The sequence below is a fragment of the Numenius arquata genome, chromosome 11 (assembly GCF_964106895.1).
Source record: "Numenius arquata chromosome 11, bNumArq3.hap1.1, whole genome shotgun sequence".
Lineage (NCBI taxonomy): Eukaryota > Metazoa > Chordata > Aves > Charadriiformes > Scolopacidae > Numenius > Numenius arquata.
Genome location: NC_133586.1, coordinates 12293759 through 12318862, shown reverse-complemented (window position 1 = coordinate 12318862; position 25104 = coordinate 12293759). Strand labels below are relative to the sequence as shown.

The 25104-nt window shown below is 38.0% G+C and overlaps 1 protein-coding gene across 2 annotated transcripts in view; it reads left to right on the top strand.

The window, feature by feature from the left end:
- Window positions 1–1375: 1375 nt before the first annotated feature.
- Window positions 1376–25104, top strand: part of SLC12A1 (solute carrier family 12 member 1) — a 48040-nt gene continuing 24311 nt past the window's right edge. Inside the window, exons 1-12 of one of the 2 annotated variants that reach the window (XM_074156557.1) lie at window positions 1376–1786; window positions 7239–7373; window positions 7588–7663; window positions 13531–13626; window positions 14301–14440; window positions 14891–15001; window positions 15951–16062; window positions 16549–16676; window positions 19639–19723; window positions 21404–21555; window positions 23209–23316; window positions 24088–24211. In XM_074156557.1, the coding sequence (XP_074012658.1) occupies window positions 1376–1786; window positions 7239–7373; window positions 7588–7663; window positions 13531–13626; window positions 14301–14440; window positions 14891–15001; window positions 15951–16062; window positions 16549–16676; window positions 19639–19723; window positions 21404–21555; window positions 23209–23316; window positions 24088–24211 (1678 nt within the window). Of the gene's footprint in view, window positions 1787–7238; window positions 7374–7587; window positions 7664–12801; window positions 12898–13530; window positions 13627–14300; window positions 14441–14890; window positions 15002–15950; window positions 16063–16548; window positions 16677–19638; window positions 19724–21403; window positions 21556–23208; window positions 23317–24087; window positions 24212–25104 lie in introns of both variants that reach the window. The other variant, XM_074156556.1, reaches the window with a different exon arrangement.

Genomic DNA, 25104 nt, shown 5'->3' with positions numbered 1-25104 from the left:
AGAAACCTTAAGGCCTAGCTTTGGTAGTAAATTTTTAAAAATGTATTTGATTCAAGCTATTAACGCAAATTTAATTCTGGACCATGAAAGAAATACACATGGTATGATAATACTTAAGTGGAACATAAATAGTCAACGGACTTCATGGAATCTTGTGTTGCATCCCTTGTACTGCCTACACTTTCACTGGCTTCAATTAAACATTGCATTATTAAAAGCAATGCTATATTTGAAAATCAATTTTAGGTACTTAGAGCCCATTTTATATAGATGGTGTCATGAATCCTGATTTAGGATTCTGCCGACTACACCAATTTGTCATGAATGGGTGAGTTAAATCGTTTAAAGAATCACCGTCAAACGTATTAGCAAAAGTGTTTTGAATACCATGTTGTAGAAGTGGGACTTAACAAAGTTCAGTGGTGAGATTCACTCTATTACTGTATGGCACAATCATTTGAAAAATGATTCAAAACTACCAAGGCACAAATCAAAGTTACCAAGACAAAATCAGTTACCATACTACAAAGTTATGCACGGTATCAGTTGCTCACCGAAGATCTGCTGTTGGCAAAAGGCATCTCTACCTCAAGGAGCAACCTTGAGATGTGTCCCAACTTAAGGGGAGATCACTGTCACACAGCCAGGCTGCTCAGCCAAGAGTCTAAGACAGTCAAAGACGACTCACTAAGGCCATCATATTTATGGAATAAAGTGGTTGTAGTCAAATTACATGCAATGGAAAAGGTATGCATGAGACTCCTTGTACCCACAACTTACTTTGTTCTTTGAAAAATGAGTTTCGGAAAATCCACCCACTATTCATGTGTTAATCGCATGATCAGTGTTCCAAGCTCATATGCATCAATGCTGACTGTTACTCTGCTCCTTTGTGGGCTTTCAGAAAACAGATTGAAACTAGAGGAGTTCTTGGCCCATTTAGAGCTTAGGCTTTTACCTCCTTTACAGCCTGTACCAAACTACCGCTAGTTTGGTTAAGGGGTCAAGTGCATCCATCACAGATGGAAACATCCCCACAGACTCAGTCTTTTACTCAACTATTTTTTTAGTCAACAAGTCATAGGATGACAGTTTCATGGATATTTGGTGAGGCGGGGCACAGGTTATGGTGGAAAATGTATCTAATTGTGCAAGCTGATAGAAATCTTTTCTTTGTATTTTTTATGGCAGAAACACAGCGGACATTAGGAAGACTGCTTAGAGATTTTAAGAAAAATTTCTCAGAACTTCATTACTCTAAAAGCAAAGATTTCATATGCAGGAGCACTAAACACTTTGCTGCAGCTGCAACTAACTAGCTGCAGCCACAGAAGAGTAAACGGATCAGTGACCTAAGTCTACAGCATCCCTGAAGATGTCAATGAATAATGCGCCAAATGTATTCTTGGATCCAAATGCAAATCGGTTTCAAGTTAACATAATTAATGAAAGCCATGACAACAATGAAACATCCCAAGAGGATGTGGGCTCTGACCCACCACATTATGAAGAAACATCTTTTACTGATGAAGCACATAACAGACTGAGAATCAGTTACAGACCAGGAAAAAGAGAATTATACGACAATTTCCTTCAAAATGGGGAGAAAACAGAAGCTAGTTTACATCCCTATGATAGCCACACTAAAATGTATTATCTACAAACTTTTGGCCATAACACAGTGGACCCAGTTCCAAAAATTGATTATTATAGAAACACTGGCAGTGTCAGTGGGAGTAAGCTCAGCAGACCAAGCTTATTAGAAATTCATGAACAACTGGCAAAGGTAAGTGGAAAGGAAAGATACAATTTTTCTCTGTTCCATCTCCAGGCTGTTAATTCTGTTTATTAATATGAGAAAGTCCTTAAATTCATGGACCTTGCCCAAAAGATAAAGTACAAGTGATCACTTACCATATTTCCTTTGGTAGCTGCAGTATGTTTTTTGTCCTGAACCCTGCTCAAAGCAAAGATTTTTATTAAAAGGTGATAGTAATATACTTGATTAGCAGAAAAACATAGCTTAATCTTGTCTAAAAGTATAAAACTACTGAGTCTCGTTTCACTTAAGAGTTACGACAGCAAATGTTGAATATCAATTCATAATTTAACCAAGCTACACAATTCACACTTACTCTAAATTTGAATTTAACATCAATGCATAACTAAGTTTCACAGATTACTCTGCTGTATTCATTAATATATGTAAGTATTATAAAAAACATTATGTGCAATAAATGCAATTTCAACTAATCAGAAATCCAAAGCACTACCTGTTTATTGCTGTAAGAAACCACTCAAACAGCAAGAAAGAGTCCAGAACAAGGGTGTTGAGGGTTGAAAGTATTTGCTCAGAAGAGGAATAGCAGACAACAGTTTTCAGGTACTGATTCAGTGAATGAATTTAGGCCTTCATGCTCATTATACCAAAGATTTGGAAAGAATCTGAAAAGCCTCTTAAGTGACTACATAGAAAGCATTTAAGGAGGAATAATTTGGCTAAATTCCTCCTACTCTATCACACAGAAGAGCTGTTTAGACTTTGCTCATGTAAGAGATGGGACTATATCCATGTAAAATACTCTTACAGAGAGAACTACCAAACAGGATACAACTGGCTGACCTGTCTCTGAAAGATTTTCTAGGGCTGTTTTTCCTCTTCCCCTCTGAGTGGACCTACTTTTGGTTAACACAATGTAGCAGTTTATTATTGATATATATGACCAATGGATTTTATGGAAAAAAATTCCCCTTAGCAGACTCTTCCTGTTTGCTCTATTTTTTTTTCCACATAGGCACTACATGATGATCCTCACTTTTGTCACTCTCTTATGGCTCCTTGTCAGAAGAATATACATTGGTCAGGTATAATATATTGGGGTTTGCACATTCAAAACTTCCACAGGAAAGAATCTGAGAAGTTGGTAGTCTTAAATACCAGTTTTTTACTAACTTCTGTGGCTGACAGGTGGCCAGGTGAATTTTGCTGTCCATTCACCTATATAGATCTTCTAAGGCTTGATTTCCCTATGTGGAAGATCACCTCCATGCAAAATAAATAGCGTGGAAAGTTGTAATGAGAACCTTCGGGGACAAGAACAAATAGATTAAGCACTTTGAAACAGCTAAACTATTAAAAACCCTACTGCAAAACATTAGTGGAATAATATGATTATAATATATAAATAATATATAAAATATGATAATATAATATTAGTGGAATAATATGATATAATATGACTTTGGTAAAATTAGACTCTTCCCCCTCAAGCCATACTACCCAAGTTCTCTGTAAAAAGCAGAGGAAAGACACAAGATACACCTACTTACAGAATTAAAATCAAACCTTTTTTGAGGTTCTTAATTGCGGACTTACCAGGACAAGTCTGGAAAGAGAGAGATCACCTCTATAGTCAAACTCAGACTAAAAGTGTCAATATGCAGCAAAATCCCCTATTCATTTTCTGTGTTGGGCAATACTGAAATGAGAAATCTCCAGAGAAAACGTGCTCTCATCACCATTCCATTCAGTTTTACATACTTCTGAGGTCTGAATAATTTGGACAAGCATCTGATTTTGGGATGCTGGGCTAGATTTTGTTCAAACTCCAGTTTACCTGTCCTAAGGAGGATTAATATAAAGTAATGAAATCAAACAAAAAAATAGCCATTAGGAAATTAGGAGTTGATTCTTTAGGATCTTATTAGGTCAACTTCCTAGTTTTGGCTTGACTTATTTAAATTAAGATCTCTACAGACCCACATAGAATGGCTTAACATAGAAAGGAGAAACAGGTTACCTGGGTAATCATTTATTTCCAAAAATGAATGCAAAGTGGATGTGAAAGGGGTAGAATATTAATTTGGTAACCCTTCTCATTTGCAGATGTGTAAGCTGCTACTCAAGGGACTAAACACATTTCCATGCCCAGAAAAAACTTCCTCTTATAGAAATAATTTACTTTGGTAGTGGCCAGAGAAGAGAAAAATAGCGTATTTTGGCTTTGAACATAACGCTGAATGAACTTTAGCATATTAAGGGATTTTCAGTTTTGACCATTACCAGAAAATTCAGGTTTTTTGCTGTTGCATCTCCCAATGGTTAGTGTATTTAAAAAAAAATACATAAATTTGTTTAGGGTTTATTAAAGCTTTCACTTAGAGAAGATTAAAATGAAGGCAGATTACATCCCAGAATAAAATGAAGGGAAAATTGCTTCACAGATTGGGACTGTTAAGGAAGAGAAAAAAGCACCATCTAGCTTGATCATTCCCAGACTTTTTCCAGTATCCAGCTTACAGAAGGATAATCTTATGTCCCTCAAAATAGGAAGGTGAATGTCAGAGGTAATGGGATTTTTGTTACACTGGCAACCTGCTGTGCCCTTATGCGAGTTGCAGCCCTGGTCTGGGAGCCACTAACCACAGCACTGGAACAAACGACTCACCATTAGCATGGCTGGAGCCTATTCCTGGCTGTCCCATGGACTCACTTTGTGACCTTGGACAAATCACTTAGGTTTTACAGAGCTTATTCTGAAGAATAAACAAACAGGAGGTCACCAAAGAGTAGATTAGCAGGGAAGGGAATTAAGATGGTATGAAAACACTGAGCGACCATCAGGAGGCAAGAGCAGTATGTGCAGCTGGACAGGGTGACTATCCACCAGCCCCAGCGTGCAGCAGGCTCTCCAGCCACCACGCAGGAGGGGATGAAATGCCACAGAGTGTGTAAGGGGGTTAGACTAATGGCTTAAGGCGCAGTTCTGGAGAAGATGCCTTATTCCTTTTTCCTTTAACACTAAAATCTGGGCTTACCATACCATACCCCAAGGCAGTCCCACCCCTCTCACCCCCAGGTTTTGTGAAACTCAAACTGTTGAAGACAACTGTCCTGTCAAAGCCCATTGCCAGATTCTGATAAGAAGTGACATATGTTTTGACTTCAGATTTCTAAACATCACATAAGCATTCCCATTGTGCTTTGATGCTGGGCTTAACATCAGAAGATAAATATTAATATTTAATACACTTTTTTAATATGTAATTTTTCAAATGTCAGAATGTAAGGCAGGCTGAAAGGAACTTCAAATATCTAGTTCCCACACTGCTGGAGTCAAATGTGTGTCATCTTTTAGCAAGATGTGTCAGTTTTTGCACACATTAAGCCACAAAATGCCAATTAAATCCCTAAAAAATAGTTTAAGTGCTATTTCACAGCTGATGGCTGGTGATAATTACTCAGGCTCAATATTTACCCTACATAAGAAATCATCTAACCTTTCTTCATTTTGGCTATTTTCCACACTTGTTATGGAGATGTGATGAGCTCATCATCTTTATCCTCAGGAGAGATGGAGGCTAAACTGTTCTGAAACAAAGAAAGGAAAAAGTTGGGTTTTTTCTAAAGGCAGTTAACTTTTTATTTTGGTAGCTTTTAAAAATGTTCTGTCACTTTTATTCCACATCCTTAATGCATGAGTAGCACAGGTACAGCTGCTTGGTAAATAACCAATCATTCACTAAAGCACACCAATTTAAAATGCATTTATGGAAGGTTTAAGGCCATAATTTATGATAATGGCATAGAGAGCACAAATTAATTCAAAGTACATAGGAAACAACTTGTTTCAAGTACAAAGACCGAACCCTTTTTTTTTTTTTTTTTTTGGTCTTTGAAATTCTAACCACTGTAGCAAAAAACCTTATATTATTCTTCTAATCTTCCTTAACTCACTTTAGTCATTTACTGTATTTTAAACAAATACATCCATTATTATTTTAAGGTAAGAATTGTCAAAATTATCTAAGTAGCTCAGGAGCTCAAAGTCACAGGCTTTCAATACCTCTTGTATTCCAATTTCACTTAGGGCCAAAAGGGCCACAGGCATCAAGTTCAATCCATGTCGAAATGTATTATCCAGCCACTTATTTCTCATTTGTGAGCACAAACTTGGATTTGTTGTGTCAAAGGTATCCTATAACCTTGCATTATAGTGGCTAGAGCCCCTACCTATGAGGGGGAGGCCAAACATTAGCATAAACATCAAATACAGTTGGTCTTTATGTCTGTTTTGGTTTTGTTTGTTGGGGTTTTTTTGAGTCCATGGATAAAACACAGAAGCTGCCTTGAAGCTTAAACAAGATGAAAAAACTTCATGTGTTTCACAGAATCACGGATGTTTCCCCTCGTTGACCTGTTTACTTAATCTGGAAATACCTTCACCCCTCTCCAAATCCTGAGAGCATTTTGATTCCTCTTCAGAAGCGACAAACACTCCTGACCCTCTGCCAGGCTATGGCAAGGTACATGGTCCTTCCTGAAGGTCTTTGCAGAGGACCCAGACAACACCTAGCAATAGTTAACCTAATGTCAACTCCTTGCAAAACCAGTCAGAACTTTGTATTAAAAAAAAAAAAAAAAGAAAAGAAAACAAAGCAGCAGTGATGAGTACAAACCTCAGTACCATGACTAATTCCTATTCAAGCCAAAAGAAACATATCATGATGCTAAATTGCTTCAAACATTCTGGGACAGAGGAGCTGAAGAGATAAAATACAGATTTATGTCTAACTGGATGTGAACAAACTAAAATTCTGGGCTATTTATTCTGTTTACATCACAAATATGGCAATTCCTAATCCTATCTACTATGGTTTTACCAGAGGTGGCTAAAGCACAGAAAGGATTAGTCATTTACTGCATTATTTACTACATTTCACTGGTATTTCTCTGACTGTTCTCAAAATACGTTACCCATTTTCTGCTGCAATTATATTTGTACTTTATTCCACAGAAAACACCAGAGTTCATCAGGTAACTTTGCCATACAGCACTCAGCCAGGATCGTTTCACTAGCAGGCAATTATCCCTGTTTCTACACTTAACATTATTCATAAATTGTTGAAACAGCACGTAGAGGCCAACCACAAGACCCTCATTATGTCAGATGCTGTACTAACATATCAACACAACATGTATGTTGAATACAGTTTACAATAAAAAAAATTTAGTATCAGATAATAATGTTTTTACTCTGCTTAAGCAATTCTTTCATCTTTTCTCACTGTTAGCAAGCCCACCTGCTGATGCCTGGTGCGAGCAGAATATTGCACTCCACTCCAGAGACAGTAAAAACTGATCTTCTTTGGAATTCCTTTATTCCATGTCTCTCTCATGCAGCCAGGTGTCTTCCACTTGGCACAAAAATGTATTTGTTTTCTGTGTGATCCTTCAGAACATAGCTGTGAGCACTGGCTCAGTTGAGAGAGTGGCTAATGGAGAAAGCACCGCTGGAGATGAGACAGCAGCCAGTAAGGAAGAAGAAAACAAAACAGGACTTGTCAAGTTCGGATGGGTGAAGGGTGTGCTGGTGAGAAATTTATCTGCATTTCTACAATTTAAAAGAAAATAACCTTTAAGATAAGCTCTGCAACATTAAGGTCTTTTAAAAGTAAGAGCGGGGGGCAGACTTAAGGGATGTTTAGGGTGCTTTTCAAAAGCCTGCAAAATACACTGTAACCCTTCTGGTTGTTAACACTACTTTCAACATCGTACTAATGCAGTATTTTTTGTTTAAAACCTAGGTAAGATGTATGCTTAATATATGGGGTGTGATGCTTTTTATTCGACTTTCCTGGATTGTAGGTCAAGCAGGAATTGGTATGTATCTTATTTAATATCATTTTCAACAGTGAAAGGGATAAAGAGGATAAACTATACATGACCATGATTAATATATAATCTGAGATGTGCATTTGCATGTTGAACTAAATAATGTTTTCAAATGCTTGCCAGGGTAAAAGATGTTAATCCTCCAAACTATTGGAATTTTCCAGACGCGCAGCCAAATTACTGCTTAGAGGCATAGATCTGTTAACTATGCATATGATCGTCACATTTGAATATTTCTAAGCTTTGGTGAAATTTGTATTTAGATCCTGTAACAGATGTAAACTGCTTGATTCGGGCCAATTTCTAATATGTGCATAGAGTTAACCTTTAAGAGTTCACACTTTGCTTATCTGTGAATCCCAAACCTTGTCATGTACATATTAAAAACAACGCTTCTTCACACTTCTCTGCAAAGATGAAAACAGAACTGGAAGGTCTCATCTCATCAGGATTTTGTTATTTTTAACCATAGAACAGCACTAGATACTAGTGTACTATGAAACGCTAAGTTTTAAAAACTCTGCTACAGCTTTCATATAAATTAACTAAGTATACTTCATTGTGTAATCAATCCAAATCCCAGACCCTGGGAGACTGGCCCCGAGGCCTCCATCCAGCATGCTGTTGAGTGTTCAATGAAACCAGTGAGAGAGGAAAGGGCCCACAACATTGCAAGAATCTCCAGCAACTAGAAGCCGCTCAGTAAGCTGCAACAAATCAGTAGCTGTTGTGTGGTACAACTTCCTTTTTAGAGCTGCTGCTGCTCTGGGGAAGCACAGAAACGTGCACTGTGATGGCAATGTCATTTTGTGTTACACCATCATGCAGTCTAGAGTAACAGGGCCCTAATCTTTGACTGGCACCCAGATGTGATAAAAAACAGCAATTCAAAGGGTGGATGGCAAGTATTCCAGTTTGGATTCACGCAGAATGGAAATATTAAGTAGACATGAGCTGGAGTTCAAACTCTGGCCTCAGGACATCAACTCTCCTGATCTTGGATAAAACTCAGTGCTCAGTTTCAGAGTGAATATAAATATCATTCACTTCCTTCTTAATGGAAGTGAAATGAAACATCAAATGAAAACATCTCCAAAATTTTGTGTGAAGTCTTATCTCCAACAAAATACAGTAACTTCACAGAAGTTTCACTTGAGCAAGGCTGAGCTTTTAAAAAAAAAAGAGAAACAAATGAAAAGCTTATTAAGAAAGAAGTCGAGCCACAAACTTACAGAGACACAGGTAGAAAAAACCCCAAACAATAAAAGTTCCAGAACTAAGCGGAAGAACTTTACCTACTTTTGCAGTGCTCCATGTGTGGCTCTAGCACTGTGCCTGACAAAGGGGTGCTTGTGGATTTTATGATGCATACCAAATGAGAGCGTACAGCCCAGGGCACTCATAAGTATATGCCTTGCCATGAAAATTCTGCATCTTAATATCACCAAGACTTTGCTCTGGGGTTTCATGCAAAATTAGTTTTTAAGGGCAGTTTAGTAACTTATTGAGATCATCAAGAAGTATTACTTTGTTTTGAGGTGTGAGAATAGCCATAGGCAAGAGTAATTCATTTTAGAACTTACTTAGCAGCCATATGCCTGGTTTTCAATCTAAACTTTAATCAGATTTTAACGTTAATTTTCACCAACAACAGTTACAGCCTTTCTGCTTTCACATTTAATTTTACCATTTTAATTCATTGATAAGCAGACCCTCCTTTCTTATGGTTTATGTCTCTGCTGTTGCTTTTTAAAATTGCGTGCCTGATGTAAGGGGGTTAGTTTTACTTCTGAAAATGAGACATCAAATTCCGTTTGAATAATTTCTCAATGCATTTTCTGAATGTCTTATAAGCAATGAGCTTTAAGTCCCTAGCCAAGCTGCTTAAGGAGAACAGTGATGGAAGCTCATCATCACCGAGGCTCAGGGATTTTACTGGGTATGGCTACTAACATGAAAATTAAATGAGTCAGTTAAACCACCATCTGGGCATCATTTATATCCCCATCATTAGAGGGCAAGAGAGAAAATCCAATTACTTCCATACCCTGATAGGCTGTCTTGGGCAAAAGCTCTTACAGGGGAAAAAAATAATGTTCCAACCAGGTTCTCTGTTTATCATCAGCTGTGAAAAAAGGGACAGTATCGTCCTGACAAGGTTCCAGGTCCAAAACTAGTCTGATATTTCCAGCTAACATTTAGGGACTCTCCAAAGTCTGTATTTGTACCTATACATGGAATAGCTAGCCAAAGGCATGGAAATACACCAAGCTTATGTTAACTGAAAATCTGGCCCTGAATATTACAATGTTACATTATGTTGTATTACAATGTTTCAGTTGAGTCAGTTTTTTATTCATTTTTCTTCTTAAATGTTAATTTTTTTTTCAATTAACAAGCAGATATTAATTATCAAATTATCTAAATATCCGACCCTATTTATCATATACCTTTTAACAACACGAATTGTGAAATGCAATAGAAAATCCTGGAAAAATACTCCTTAGGATGAACATGCACTTACCAAATAATTTTAAAACTACTTTAAGAATGTTAAGAAAGTTAAGAATGTTTAAGAATATGTCTAACATTCAATTTAAGAGTTAACAGATTATTAAAAGTCATATTCAGCCACTTCTTAGGCACAAGATTTGCATGGTTTAACAATACCCTTCAATGTAACGGTAGCTGACCAAAAGGAATGACCATTTGGCTTTTTTTTAGATGACTTGCATACAAAATAGATGCATGACTAGTTATAGTAAGAGTTCAGAAATCAATAGGATTTAGAGGCTCAAATCACTTTAAATATTCTACACTACATTATATATCATTTATACCTCACAAATTACATTGCTATATCTTAAAGGATTGTGATAACATGGCTATAACTTAAGCAACAAAGAACATTTCATTCAGGGATTGGATGTCTATAACCACCCAGTATGAACTGAAGTCAGGAATCTGATCTGGAAGCCAGGAGGTACAAGTACAGCAAATCTGTAGCACTTCTAGCTGGATGTCAGTTGTAGGATCCAAGTTTCAACTTGGACAAGCCCTCATCAATAAATATTGCTACAAGCAGTGTATAATCTTTAGTTCCGCCTATTATCACAGTATCATAGAATGGTTAGAGTTGGAAGGGACCTTAAAGATCATCCAGTTCCAACCCCCCCGCCATGGGCAGGGACATCTCCCACCAGACCAGGCTGCTCAAAGCCCCATCCAGCCTGGCCTTGAACACCTCCAGCAATGGGGCATCCACAGCTTCTCTGGCCAACCTGTTCCAGTGTCTCACCACCCTCACAGTAAAGAATTTCCTCCTGATATCTAATCTAAATCTCCCCTCTTCCAATTTAAAACCATTACCCCTCGTCCTATTGCTATACTCCCTGATAAAGAGTGCCTCCCCATCTCTCCTGTAGCCCCCTTCAAGTACTGGAAGGCTGTTACAAGGTCTCCCCAGAGCCTTCTCTTCTCCAGGCTGAAAAACCCCAACTCTCTCAGCCTGTCTTCATATAAGAGGTGCTCCAGCCATCTGATCATTTTCGTGGCCCTCCATGGGACCCATTCGAACAGGTCCATGTCCTTCCTGTGTTGAGGACTCCAGAGCTGGACACAGTACTCCACAGTACTCGTGGGGTCTCTCAAGAGCAGAGTAGAGGGGTAGAATCACCTCCCGCAACCTGCTGGCCACGCTTCTTTTGATGCGGCCATCCAGCCAGTGCATATCCCTCCCCCAGTGCATAAGCATTAGCAAGTTCAGCTAAAACTAAAATCTGATTTAATGTTTGTCACCAAACTATAATTGTTTCTTCTTTTTTTTTTTTCCCCCAGTTGTTTTTCCCTGCTCTCATAGATAGAAATGGGAATAGAAGCAATAAAGATGAGATAAAAATGTGATTTTATTTCTTCACCTGACTTGAAACAAGGAAGTATTCTGGAACCACAGAGCCAAACTCTTACTGGTAGTGCCAGAAAATAGACCAGAAGCAATGTCCGCAATTGTAGCTTGGGAGGTCCAGTTTGTACACAAAGAAAAACTTTTTCACTGGGGAGGTAGCCTAGCCCTGGAACATGTAATCTTTGTCCATGGAGGTTTTCAAGACCCAGCTAGCCAAAACCATCACTGCTTTAATCCTGTGTTGGCAACAGTTCTGCTATGACTGGGAGACTGAGCTACAGACCTTCAGAAGTCACTTACAACCAACGTTTCTATGATTCTAATCATACTAGGCACCTCCTACTCATATAGTTTCTAGTTTCTAGCAGTTTCACAAAGTTAACAGAAACCTGACCATACAGCCAAAGATTGGAAACACACTCAGATTTCAGAGTCTTACTCAAACTGAAACCTAGTTCACCTATAACTAATCACCTATCACTGATCTTCATATTTGATTATTTCTACTTAATTATACAATTTTGTGATATCAGTTGGAAAAAAAAAAAAAGATTCCAAGTTCTCTAGATTATACATTACAGGTCACCTGTAAAAGTAAATGGCATCTAAAAGCAATATTTTCGTTTTCAAATGTTTTTCTTGTGTGAGAGTAAAACTATTTTTTGCAGGGAAAGAGGGAGATGAGGAGAGAGTGGGGAAGCACAGCACTTGATAGTTTGGCCAGTAAGGATATAGAAGGCTTGCACTCAGAAATTGTCTCTCTACCTGACAGACTCTTTGTCCTGGCGCACTATGAAATTATACAGTCAGTCTTCCTCTGATTCAATATTTAATTAACTAATGAAAGACAGCAGCATTCTTACAAGAGCTCTGGTTAATGTGTCAATCTCTTCACTTAAACAGCCAGGATGTATACTAAAGGCAGATATAAGCATCCATGCCAAGGGACACTTGTTTGCTCATTTCCTCCAGCCTTTGAAAATCATGAGAGCTTCTGGCTAGGGTACTCCTATCAGAAAGAATCACTGCTTGAAGACTGATGGGAATAATTTACTACCGTGACATGCACTCCTCGGAAACGTTCTGCAAACTGCAAGTGGTCAACAAACCATCTTTTCAGTTTATTGCTCTGATTCTGGCCTGAAAATTCAATTTAAAGAGAGAATGATTTGTAGGAATCATGGAACATGAGTAAAATATTTTATCTTCTTATTACTGACAGGTCTTGGAGTAATCATAATTCTTCTCGCCACGATGGTAACCTCAATTACTGGGTTGTCAACTTCTGCAATAGCAACTAATGGGTTTGTCCGTGGAGGTAAAAATCTTAGGGTTACTAATGCTTTCGAGCCCAAAAAGGTCTTTATGTATTATTTTCACATGAGGCAAACCAGAGGGACGATAAACCAATGGTACATCTAAAGGAACTGGAAGGTAACAATTCTAGCCACCTCTAATCACAATTTATGGCATGTTTGAATTGTTATTTTTAATAAATCCCAGATTTCAGTTCAGTCTGTGAAGTACATTTCAGACGTTCCTGATTGCTGAGCAAGGGATGGCTTCTGCTTTTCACGGAGTTCTTCTGTTACGTTTCAGCATGTCTTTCTTATTCAGAGCATTCCAGGTTGGACATCCTTGGACAAACTGAGCATGAGGCATCTCTTCCTCTCATTTTACAGACTGATGCAGATCAGTGGATATCTTCAACTTAATACCTTCTTTATAAAACTTCCGTTTCAGCCACTCCTTTGAAGATGAGTAAATAATTTTGCTGGAAAAGTGCATGTCAGGTATTTTATGAAACAAAATTTTAGTGCATTTCAGAGCCTTAAAGTTATAACTGGTCTGGTGTAACCTCTGTGGAAAAATGGCAAGTTCTTACTACGTCATTTAAGCAGAACAGGTATTTGAATACACTTGAATATACTTTCTTTTTCGGATCTTTCAGGTCTTGGAATCATAGTTATTGGTCTGAGTGTAGTAGTAACAACATTAACAGGTATCTCCATGTCTGCCATTTGCACTAATGGAGTAGTAAGAGGAGGTAAGTAAATATGATCTCATGAAAAATACAAAAATCTGCAGATTTGCATTAGAAAAAAAAATGGAATTGAGATAACTGTGTTATAAGCAAAGCAATAATAAATAAATATATTTAAAGTGATCTCTCTCAATTGATCAACAGTAAATTAAAATGTGTATAATCTTAAACACTTCCTGACAATAAATACTAAGTGCCAGTGAGATTAAATAATTAACTGACAAAACAATATGCTCCATTTATGGTGATATGCAAAAAAGGTTAAAAGATTCACTGCACCGCTATGCAGGAGCTTTAACAATGTACCACAGAATATGATCTTTCACACTAACATTGAAATAGATCCAAGTAAGTTAGAACCTGTCTGGAAGGGAGGTTCTCTCTGCTCTGTGTTACTCCATTATGTATCATTAAAAATTATTTGAAGGTCCAGTTTTGCATGCTAATATGCCCTAAAAAGATTTCTGCAACAGAAAGGCATACAGAGAAGTCCAAAGGCAGAACCATTACAAAGCACATTCCTTTTTTTTAATCAGTTTTCTCTCTTAATATAGGGCAAATATGAATTACGTTCATTAGGCTAAAAGCAGAGATTCCTGCGGTATTATTTATGTGAGAAAAACAAGCAAAACCTGAGCATTTAGTTGTGCTGAAATAACAATCATTTCTATCTGTAGGTGGAGCATACTATCTTATCTCGAGAAGCCTAGGCCCAGAGTTTGGTGGATCTATAGGACTTATCTTTGCTTTTGCAAACGCAGTGGCAGTTGCCATGTACGTAGTTGGATTTGCTGAAACAGTTGTAGAACTTCTTAAGGTAAATGTAGATGTTTCATGTATATGATTAAATTCTTTTGGTTTTGTTTTGGGGGGAGGGTTGTTTTGTTTTGGGGGTTTTTTTTTGTTTGATTTTTTTAGTATAATACATTTGTTTAAGTGGTGACACTTTTTAGCTGAGGCCTAAGGGACATCTTTAGCAGGGAAGAAGTTGGTCTGTCTAAACATACCATAGAGAGCTTCTCCATTATTTCTACCTTATGAATACATTTCTCAACAAGAATCTTAAAATCAGAAAAGGAACAGACATCTAATTAGACAGCCAAATAACCCCAACTACAAAGAGCCAGCTGGAACATGAATGCAAATGCTTGGTCTCGCAAATCTCTGGAACTTTGACAGCTCACTGCTTTCTATTTCACCTTGTTACCTGATCCCACCAGTTGGGCAGAGGAAGACTGGTTCTAATAACATTTCTTACTGCTTTCAGGAGAGTGATACACTGATGGTAGATGAGTCCAATGACATCAGAATAATAGGTACCATAACTGTTGTATGTCTTCTCGGCATCTCTGTCGCTGGCATGGAATGGGAAGCCAAGGTAAACCTTTAAAAGAACATAAAAGCAAGCAGTATATTAGACTAGCATACAGTATTTGTCTGTGAGGAATGCTATAAAACAGGTGGAATTTTCAAAAGCACTCAGTTTCAGCTTATACTTAATGTTTCTAAAAGAAATAGCAGTTTAATCGTTACATTCAATGAAAGCACAATTACTCCATGCTCTTCCTCCAACATACATTTAAGAGAGAAGAGGAAGTTTGTGTTCTGCAGACAGCTTGATTATATTGATTTTTATAATTCATGGCATCATTTAGAGCCTAGGGTAAGTGCCCCTTTCGCCCTTATTTTTGATGCAGCTCGACAGAATAAATAGTAGTAAAAACAATATATGGTTTTATCACTGTACTCTCTCAAGCCCTACTCAGCACAAGAGCTCTATTTGCCATCCATTTCTTAATCTCTAACAATTTCTGCTATTTCTTCACCTGTAAAAAGAAGTTCAAAATGGAAATTCAAATGAAAATACTTTAGAGGGTGGAATACAGCTATCAAAATCAGGTCCGGAATAGCAACCTTATTTTTACATTCTGCTGTGATAGAGACTAGAACTACCTGTAAAAGATATCAGAAAAACAATTAGATATTATAACCCTTGAAGTGACAACCCACTGCAACTAAACAAATTTTATAACAATATAAAAATGTCTTATACTTGATATTAATGCATTAGCTGTTTTGGTTTGCCTTTTCTTGTAAAGAAACTAACATACAATTAAATTATAACTATATATTTAATAATCCCCTTAGTAAAAACTACCTACTGTTGTCATTAGCTGGTTCAGTTGTCTTGATTCCTGTCATTTTCAAAAACTACACAAATTAGTAATCTGTCATAGGGAACACATACAGATAACTTACTCTATAGCCATCTCCACAGTCAATGCAAATTAAACTCATCAGGCAAATCTTTTTGTTTGTATTAATAGGCTCAAGTTATTCTTCTAATTGTTCTCCTTGTTGCTATTGCAAACTTCTTTATTGGGACAGTCATTCCTACCAACAACGAAAAGAAGGCAAGAGGCTTTTTTAATTATGAAGGCAAGTAACCTTGCTATCATAAAATAGTAAGTTTGCGTTCTTTTTGGTTTCATACTGAGTTAAGGATTCCACTGGAAAAGGTCACAAGATCAGGATCTTCTGCTCGAGTTTAAGTAAGCTTGCAAACCAAGGGAATTTATTTAATCTTTAATTTTGAGTCTGTCTCTCTGCTGCTGAAGCTGACAGCACAGTTATCTGCAGCTTGAGTCATTTATATATCAGCAGAGCACAAACTTCTACACAGAGCTAAGCGCAAGTGCTGTAGTGACACTCCTGTCACTTCAATATGGATCTGTAGCTCTGAGATGCAGACAAGCACATCCTACTGGGGACCAGACTAAGGAAATCAAATTCACTTTGCTTATGATATGAGACAGAGTCAAACCCAGTTGTCCAGACGTGAAAGACTAGCTTATTCACCTCCTTCATTAAGTAACTTTGGAATCAAATCCTGGTGGTATGTTTCATTTTCACCTATATTTGCAGCATCAATATTTGCAGAAAACTTTGGACCAGATTTCAGAAGTGGAGAAGGATTTTTCTCGGTGTTTGCCATTTTTTTCCCAGCTGCCACTGGCATTCTTGCAGGAGCCAATATCTCAGGAGATCTGAAAGTAGGTATTTCATTAACTTCATAATCCTAGCTGTAGGCTGAAAAAAGAACAAGAAAAACTATGAATCAACACTGCATTGTTTTAAATCATGTCCTATTTTGAGAAGCAAAGCTCTCCCTTTTAAGTATCTGCTTTATTATTTAAAAACATCAGTTCACATTTTCTCTCATAATGCATTATGGCTATTTACACAAATTACTGCATTCAGATTTGGGTTGCTATATCATTTAAAAGCATGTTTCAATAACCTGTAATAATATATCATTAACGGTCCATTAGCAGCACGCAACATAAGAAAAATTACATGTGTATCTCTTGGCACTCGTCTTTTGCAAAATCTCCTAACCTCATCCTAAAAACCATACCTGTAAAACTTATGTTTGCACTCATGAGAATCAGTGGAGACCAGCTTTTTCTATTCAGGGTCATAGCAAGGGCAGAGCAAACAGAGAATTTAATGAAAGCAAATATGTCCCAATCCCATGTCACTACTGCTGCTCAAAGGAAAAGCTGCAGGTTTGGAGCTGTGACAGAAGCAAGAAGTCTGAAGAGAAAGGAAAAGGAGGTCCAAGGGTGCCCAGCTGTCTTGCTGTGGCCATTCTGTCCAGTCCCCACTCTCCTCTTGCAGTTGTACGAGACGGTATTTCCAGTATCTAAACATACTGGTAAATTAGAGACAGGGATTCAGTTTTAACTTTGAGTGCCCTCTAGTTTTCATGACTTTGCACAGTGTACTTAATGCAAAGAGTTTTTAAAGCTAAACATAAAGAAGAAGTAACTCCAAACTGAGCAAAGCATTTGATAAAACATCTCTAGTAAATGTGGAGCAATGCAATACTTTATAATATTACAAGAAATTCAGAAATGCATCAGGGGTATCCATAACTCAAATCTTGCAATCTAATAATGAAAAAAACAACAAAAAACCAAACAGTCACCCACCCACACCCCCCCCCAAAACAAAAAAGAAAAAAAAAAGTCATCAAAAAGATGTGGCTCACACCTTGATAACCCCAGCATGTCAAATGAAGTTATTTGCCATTATTATACAGACCCATTGTCTTGTATACCTTAAGAATTCAACCAAAGATCTGTTATTTCTGTACTGGCACCAGTAGTCACAAGTTCACCAGATCCTACCAGCCCTGACAGCCAGTTCTGTTTCCCTTCCTCACACTGAATTGCATGCCTCATCTCCTTTGTTTTCAGAGGGCTGCTTTTGAAGCCAAGCACAAAGAGAAATATGTAGAAACTGAGCCACTAATAGCATCTATGAGATTCCATTTTTAATTAAAAAACCAAAAATTGTTGTGCTTCTGCCCACTGAGACTGAATCAGCCTCACACAATCTCCATCCTTTTATCAAACAAAAATAATGTTTTTGCCATATATGGTGCTCTCTATACATTGCAGGCTCCCAAAGCAGCAGCACTTCTTTCATAAGCTATTTGAAACAGTCTGAGCAGACCAAGGGAAGCAGTTCTCCCGTTGGCTCTCTGCAGTTATTTCAGTCTGGCAGTAAGTGGATTTCTATAACCAAGTCCTCCAGGCAGATTCCCCACTGAGCATGTTTAGATGCATTAGACAGGTCTAATTAAATTAACAGGCCTCTCCAGAAATCTAAAAGACAAAGTAAGAAGTATTTAAAAAGTGTAAAGTTGACCAATCAAACTTTTAGAATTTGCTGCAAACACATACGTGCTTCTGTAGCCATTACGCACTCAAGTAGTGGCCCAGTACAAAGGCTACTTACAGAAACAGCTACTTGTCCTGGTGACTTCAACGGGTCTTGGAGTAGGCCCTAAAGTACTAGCATCATATTAAATATGCATTTAATTATTGATAAAATTTAACAGTGGTAAAGCTGTAAGAAGCTCTAATCCTAAGATTTAAGGTTACAGTGTTTAAGACTGCAGCATGAGACTCCACAAAAACAGTGACCTAAGACATGCATATCAGGACTGTATAAATTAGTTACCATGATCTGAGGGCAAAGGGTCTTATGCAGCTAAAGTGACTTGGCAATTATTTTTCAGCTCAATAAATCCTTACCTAATTTAAAAATTACATTAATTATTAACAAAGTTAAGTCATTCATCCATGTTTCACACCCCACTCCAAATCTGTATTTTGGGGTTTTTCCCAAGCAACAAGCATAGTTATAAAAGTACAAAAGTCTGTGACTTAAAATGCATTCCATGCATCTTTGACTTAAAAGAACATTGCTATACCAACTTAAGAAGACAGTTCATAGAGTGCTTCCTAGCATAAACAAACACACACTAAATTGCAAGGTTGACTAGTGTTAAAACCCCCTTTAAAATTACAATGTATAATGCAGATCTTTGGACTCCTACTTGTAGTTGCATGATCAAAGTTGATATTGTTGTGAACTGATCTGTAAGCATTATAACCCAGCCTTATTAAATTATCTAGATTACAAGTAAAAACAGTGAAAGGAAGTAGCCAGTTGTGAAGACACAACTAACAATTACTAGTTGCTAATCACAAAAGTACTGCATTCTGTACAGGGTGACTATCTGCATCTATCTTACCAATTAACTAAAAATGGTCCAGTCTCATCATCCACAGGAGTTTGACGGTTAGTTCAATAACTGTTTACCCGCTATTTCATCAAATGTTAAAATAAAGCCCAATGCAATGTAAAGAGAGTTTGGAGCTCCCAGAAATGCAGAGCTCAGGACTCTCCTGCTGCTATAAAGGTGACCTCTGCTCCCACAGAATATCCTTCTCTATGTCCAGGATAGGAGCACTGCACCACAGGACTGCTTCACTACCTGCGTGCTGGGACAGGACATGTTAGTGCAGGTCTAAGTGATAAAAATGTACCCTCTAAAGGTATCTTCATATCACAATGTGGCAGGACTCTCTAGCATGCAAATACAAGCAGAGTGCAGCACATGAGCTCACAGTGTTTTTTGGGTCACTGCTTTGTTTCAAGGATCCACAAAGTGCGATACCCAAAGGAACAATGCTGGCCATTCTGATTACAACAGTTGCTTACATTGGTGTTGCAATATGTGTAGGTAAGTACAGAAACTCTGCTCCATGTCTTCATTTATACAGTTTAAAAAGTTTGAAAGCCTGGTATGCAAATGAATGATTAACATCACTGCTTTTTCATCCTGTGGATTTATTACATAGAGAGATAGTTGGTTTGATTTTACTGTATGTAAAAACAGTGGGGGAAAAAAAGCAGCAATCAGCAGAAACAAAAGTCCCTGTTTGGCAGCTGGATTTTTGTATAACTTGCATGGTTACTTTTGCATTTGATTATTTAGTGACAAAGACCGCTAGCTTATACTATACATGAGCATAGTAAAGATTAAAGGAACCTCTTATTAATCTGCTGATCTTTTGTTCCTCACTCGCATTGAAATTTCACATGGCTTCTACTTGTTGTCACTAGCCTTACTGAGCGCTCATGAGTAACAGGGTAACACACATTTTTGTATGTTATATGTCAGAGACAGAAAGCCTGTCTTAAAGAAGATGCCCTATGTAACCAGCTGCTCTAGAATATTGGAATGTGAGGTAACAAAACAGACACGATAGTAAAAATGAGACCTGTACTGAAGCTATGGACTCTGTTGGAGGAATATGTACAATAAATCTCTGTTCAAGAAAAAGATTTTTCTTTTTCTATTTTAATAGTACTGTAAGAAAGAGTGTTGTAAATGACACTTTTCCTTGTGAGCAAGTACCTCAGTACTGCATGAAAGCCCTGTGGGGTACTCCCTTTTCTGGGAGATGAATCTCAAGTCTTCTTGACTTTTGTGGTCCTTGTAGTTTATGCAAAAGGTAGAATAATTGATTCAAGCTGCAGCTCAGGTTATTGCATTATTTGGATCTAAACTTGCCCTGTAATTAAAGTTGAAGTAGTCATTCTTCACTTTCTGTTATAAATCTGTATTAAAGCATTGTTCTCACAAGCAATAGCTATATTTCAACTTCAGAGCTGTCCACTTTTCAGTGTAATACTTTTTTTTTTTCCTGTTTGCATATTGGTTTGCTAAATAGATAATGGTTACTTTGAGACTCTCAATAACAATGTTTTTGACATATTTGAAGATACCATATAAACTTACATTTTGGCCACTAAAGATGTTGAGATCAGCACTCTAAGTTAACTCCTCATTTCTTCCCATTTCTGGTGGCAAACAAGAAAAGACAGCATAAATATTAATAAAAATAAAAAGAATACAGGTAATTTCTCCTGTTTAAAGCTTTTCTCACCATATTAGTATCAGTAGAGCTATGACAATTTGAACAGCTGAGGATCTGGGTCTCTAAAGCAATTGTGTGTCCTTGTTAAAGAAAAGCATATGCCTAGACCTAAGACTCTGACTGACCTGCTTTCTTTGAATACTGGCACTTGTAAAAGTGGTCACAGGCAGCCAATATACTTCAGAGCTTGTTAATTTATTGTTGATCTCTGTCTGTTTCTCTACTCTCTCTCAGTCCTCATTAGTCAACTGGCTGATTATTTTAAAAATAACAGAAGTAAGTATTTGCTTACAGACAACATGAGAAACTAAGCCACAATACAGGGAAGTAATCTCTGCCCAACATGAAATGTTGCTCTTTGAGATGAGACTAAGGCAGCATCTGTACAAAATGTGTGCAAATTAAGAGTCAAAGTGTGGCAAGAACATTCTTCCGGTGTCACAAGGAAGGAAAATAATAATGTATCAATGTTTCCACAGCCTCCTGTGTTGTACGAGATGCTACTGGGAGCATCAATGATACAGTTGTACCTGGGATGAGCTGCAATGGATCGTCTGCCTGCAGTCTAGGCTATGATTTTTCCAGATGTGCAAGTCAGCCATGTGATTACGGGCTGATGAATAATTTTCAGGTTTTAATGAGATAATACGTATAATCATAAGCAATATATGAATACATAAGTACAAACATGTAAAACCATTATTTGCTGTCAACTAACTGCAACAGGACATCCATGTTTATCTAAAAAAGTAAAAAGCTACAGGATTAATAAAAGGGAAAAATCCCCTGCATTCCACATTACCTTCATAGTGCCTTCCCAGCACTCCGGTAAGGTCTTTACCTCCTCTTTGAACAAGTACCATGGAGCAGTATGTGCTGTAACATCTCCAAACTCAAAATCTAGACTTTGTAACAGAGACCTCAGGAACTCCTGTCAGATGAGCGACTCATCTCATTGCTCTTTCCACACGGATGTGATTTTACCTCAGGGGTGCTGTGGTCACCGTTAAAGGTTTGTGCCACGGTATAAAAAATGGAGTTCTCACTTCTTAAAAAAAAAAAAAAAAAAAGAGTATCCAAAAACAGTCGAGTGAAAAATCAAGTGAGAAGTAATGGGGTCTTTCTCCTAGGCCAGAGAGAGACCGCCTGCCATTTTTATTCTTCAAAATAAAGCTTACGCAAAGCATCAAAGTAAAGCAGTTCTGCAGCCTGACAACCACAGCTCCCAGATGTCTGTTCAGCCCCAGTGCTTCACGGCCTGTGAGAGGAGCTCACCACCCACCTGCACTTGCTTTTTCAACTAGCCATTTGTAGCTTTTAAAGTCACTTGCTTTTTTCCCAGCTAGCTCTGCTAAATGACAGGGCTGGATAACCACCTTAAAAGAGATATGCTGTCCCTGACTACTTTTCCTTCCTTTCTCAATCATTTCCCATCTTCGTTCCCACCTCAGTTCAGCTGCCCACACCCAGGGCAACCCTTAAAATCAGTGACCTCACTGCAGCCATAAATACTTCATTTCTCGCATTTATATTTGCCAGACTAAAGTCAGAATTTGACAAATCTCCAGAATTAACTTGTTTCTTCCTGGAGTACTTCCTACACACCAAAAAGCACCTGGCAATCACATCTGTCCACTTCATCTTTTAGCTTCCTTGTCTGGTGGCAGAGGCCAGCACAGCGCCTCTGGGGGGGCTGAGGGAGGCCTGGCAGTAACCATCATTACTGTCTGCAGCACTGCTGCTGTGCCAGCACAGTCGGGCATTTTCTCTCTTTTTTAAGCTGTATTAGATAATTAGGAAAAAAACCAACAAACAAATCATCCCAAACCAAAGAAAGCACCTCCAACCACTTTTTGTACTTTGGTACTTTTTCCTGCTGTTTCCATTTTATTTTCTTGCTGCAAGCTATTTACCCATCAAATAGAGGCTGTTACTTTTAGCAACTAGTTAGTAAAGGAGGTGAGAAAATTTCACTGAGTACTCATCTGCCTCAGCAGACAGGTGCATACTTGTATAAAAATTTGGCTACACCTCCATTGCTTTTTACTAAAACAGGAATAATAGTATCTCCCTGCTTCACAGTTCATTTGTAGTATATTGAATTTAGAACTGTGAAAAGCAGAGACACATAGAAACAGAGTACTTAAATGGGTCTGTGATCAAAAAGTGCATCCAAATGCAAGCCTGACTATTCTTTTTTCCTCCGTTTTTGTTTTGTTTTGTTTTTGTTTTTGTTTTTTGTTTGGTTTTTTTTTTGTTTGTTTTTTTTTTTTTTTTCCCAAAGGTGATGAGCATGGTGTCTGGCTTCGGTCCTCTCATCACAGCTGGCATCTTTTCTGCTACTCTGTCATCAGCTCTAGCATCTCTTGTCAGCGCACCTAAAGTTTTCCAGGTAAAATGAAACCACCCACTTCCTTATACTCTGTTTTACTTTAAAGACATGGAATTTAGTTGAACTCTATGTGCCAAATGTGATACATATTTAAACAACACTGACACACGTGGGAGGAAGAGGCAGGGAAAACAGTATGTAGAATGTTTTCCAACAGAAATAGGCAGGTCTTAACACCCTCATACAAGGGTGATAATGTTCCTTTGGTCAGAGCTCAGCTTTGCTGCAGGAGCAGGGGATACGCATGTGCCTGTTATAGATTGCTACAAGGCTAATCTTGGGACCACTCCCACCTCCTTACAGAAAGGCACCCTGTAAGCACAGGACTGCCAGGAATATGCAGGAGCTCTCAGGACTGTAAGATTCAGGTGCTGGCAGGTGTGCTCAAACAGGCTGTCCAGAAGCTGTCTGGGCAGCAGCAATGTGGATAGAATGGGAACAGAAAGATAACCTGTACAACTTACACCAAGCCACTGATCTGTGCTTCAGTTTCCTCCAATTTAGACTCTATTTAGCTGTTCAGTTAATCTTTCTTAAAGCGCTGAACAAGTATTATATGCCTGTGATTCTGTTCTCCTGCTATATAACAGTAGGATATTGGCTTATCACCTTATTTGAATATTTACATGCCTAGCAGTAGATCTACTTGAATTACTACCTTAGATTTATTTTTTGTTTAGCAAAAGCCCAGCAAGCTGTCACTCACAGACAGTGAACTTCTGATGCAAGAAAGCACTGCTTAACCAAATTAAGTTCTGATTTGTCTACCAGGCTCTTTGCAAGGACAACGTCTACAAAGGGCTCCACTTCTTTGCCAAAGGATACGGAAAAAACAACGAGCCCATCAGGGGATATGTTCTCACTTTTGTGATTGCTATGGCATTCATTTTGATTGGTTTGTATATCGTTACTCAACTGCTATAATCTCACATTTTGAAATTATATAAACCAATATTTTAATACTCTGATTACGGTGAGAAAAATTTCCAGTCAGGTAAGGTCCAACTCAAGCCCCAGCACACTCAAAGCCCTGGTAGAAATTCCACTATTCTTAAAGAAGGCAAAAATAAACCGTCAGGGACTCTAGTAACATCTCAACGCCACCACAGCCTCATTTTCTAAGATGTGGAGTGGGTGCAATTCCTGTTCACTCCGCTGGAAGAGGGCAGTGCTTAGAACTATATCAAGTAAGGCAAAGCCACCAACTTTGAAAATAGTTTTCCAGTTTATATTGCACCTAGCTCTGAGGTAATTAGGAAGCCTACTCTGCTAAGCCTTCCCCACAGTCAGCTCCAAAGCAAATCCCAGTTTGCCAGCGTTGGTGATAGAAACTCCCAGCTACCATATTTAAGGGTGTGGGGATTTTTCAATTAGTTTTTCCAAGATCTGAAATTCAAACTGTGTGACACTGAGTAAATGGGAAGTTTAGTAGAGAGAATTCAGATTGCCATTTAAAAAGCAAAATAGTAAGTTTTAACCATAAATCTTTTGTGAAATGCATTTGTCCTCTCAATTAGGTTTTTAAAATTCTGAAATTTACACCAGACCTACATGATTAAGAGCCAGTCTGCAGAATCACAGCAGCAAGTATAACCTTGTATAGCACATAATGTTATTAAAATTGGCATCAGCAAACACTAGTTAATATGAATGAAGGTATACAAGGTGGCCTTAAACTAATACACAGGAAAATACCCAAGCTCTCTCTGGATGACAAATTCAGACAGCATCCAGACTTAATGCATTGTCAGGAAAAAGCTATCCAGCAATCTAGGGAACTGGTGCCTA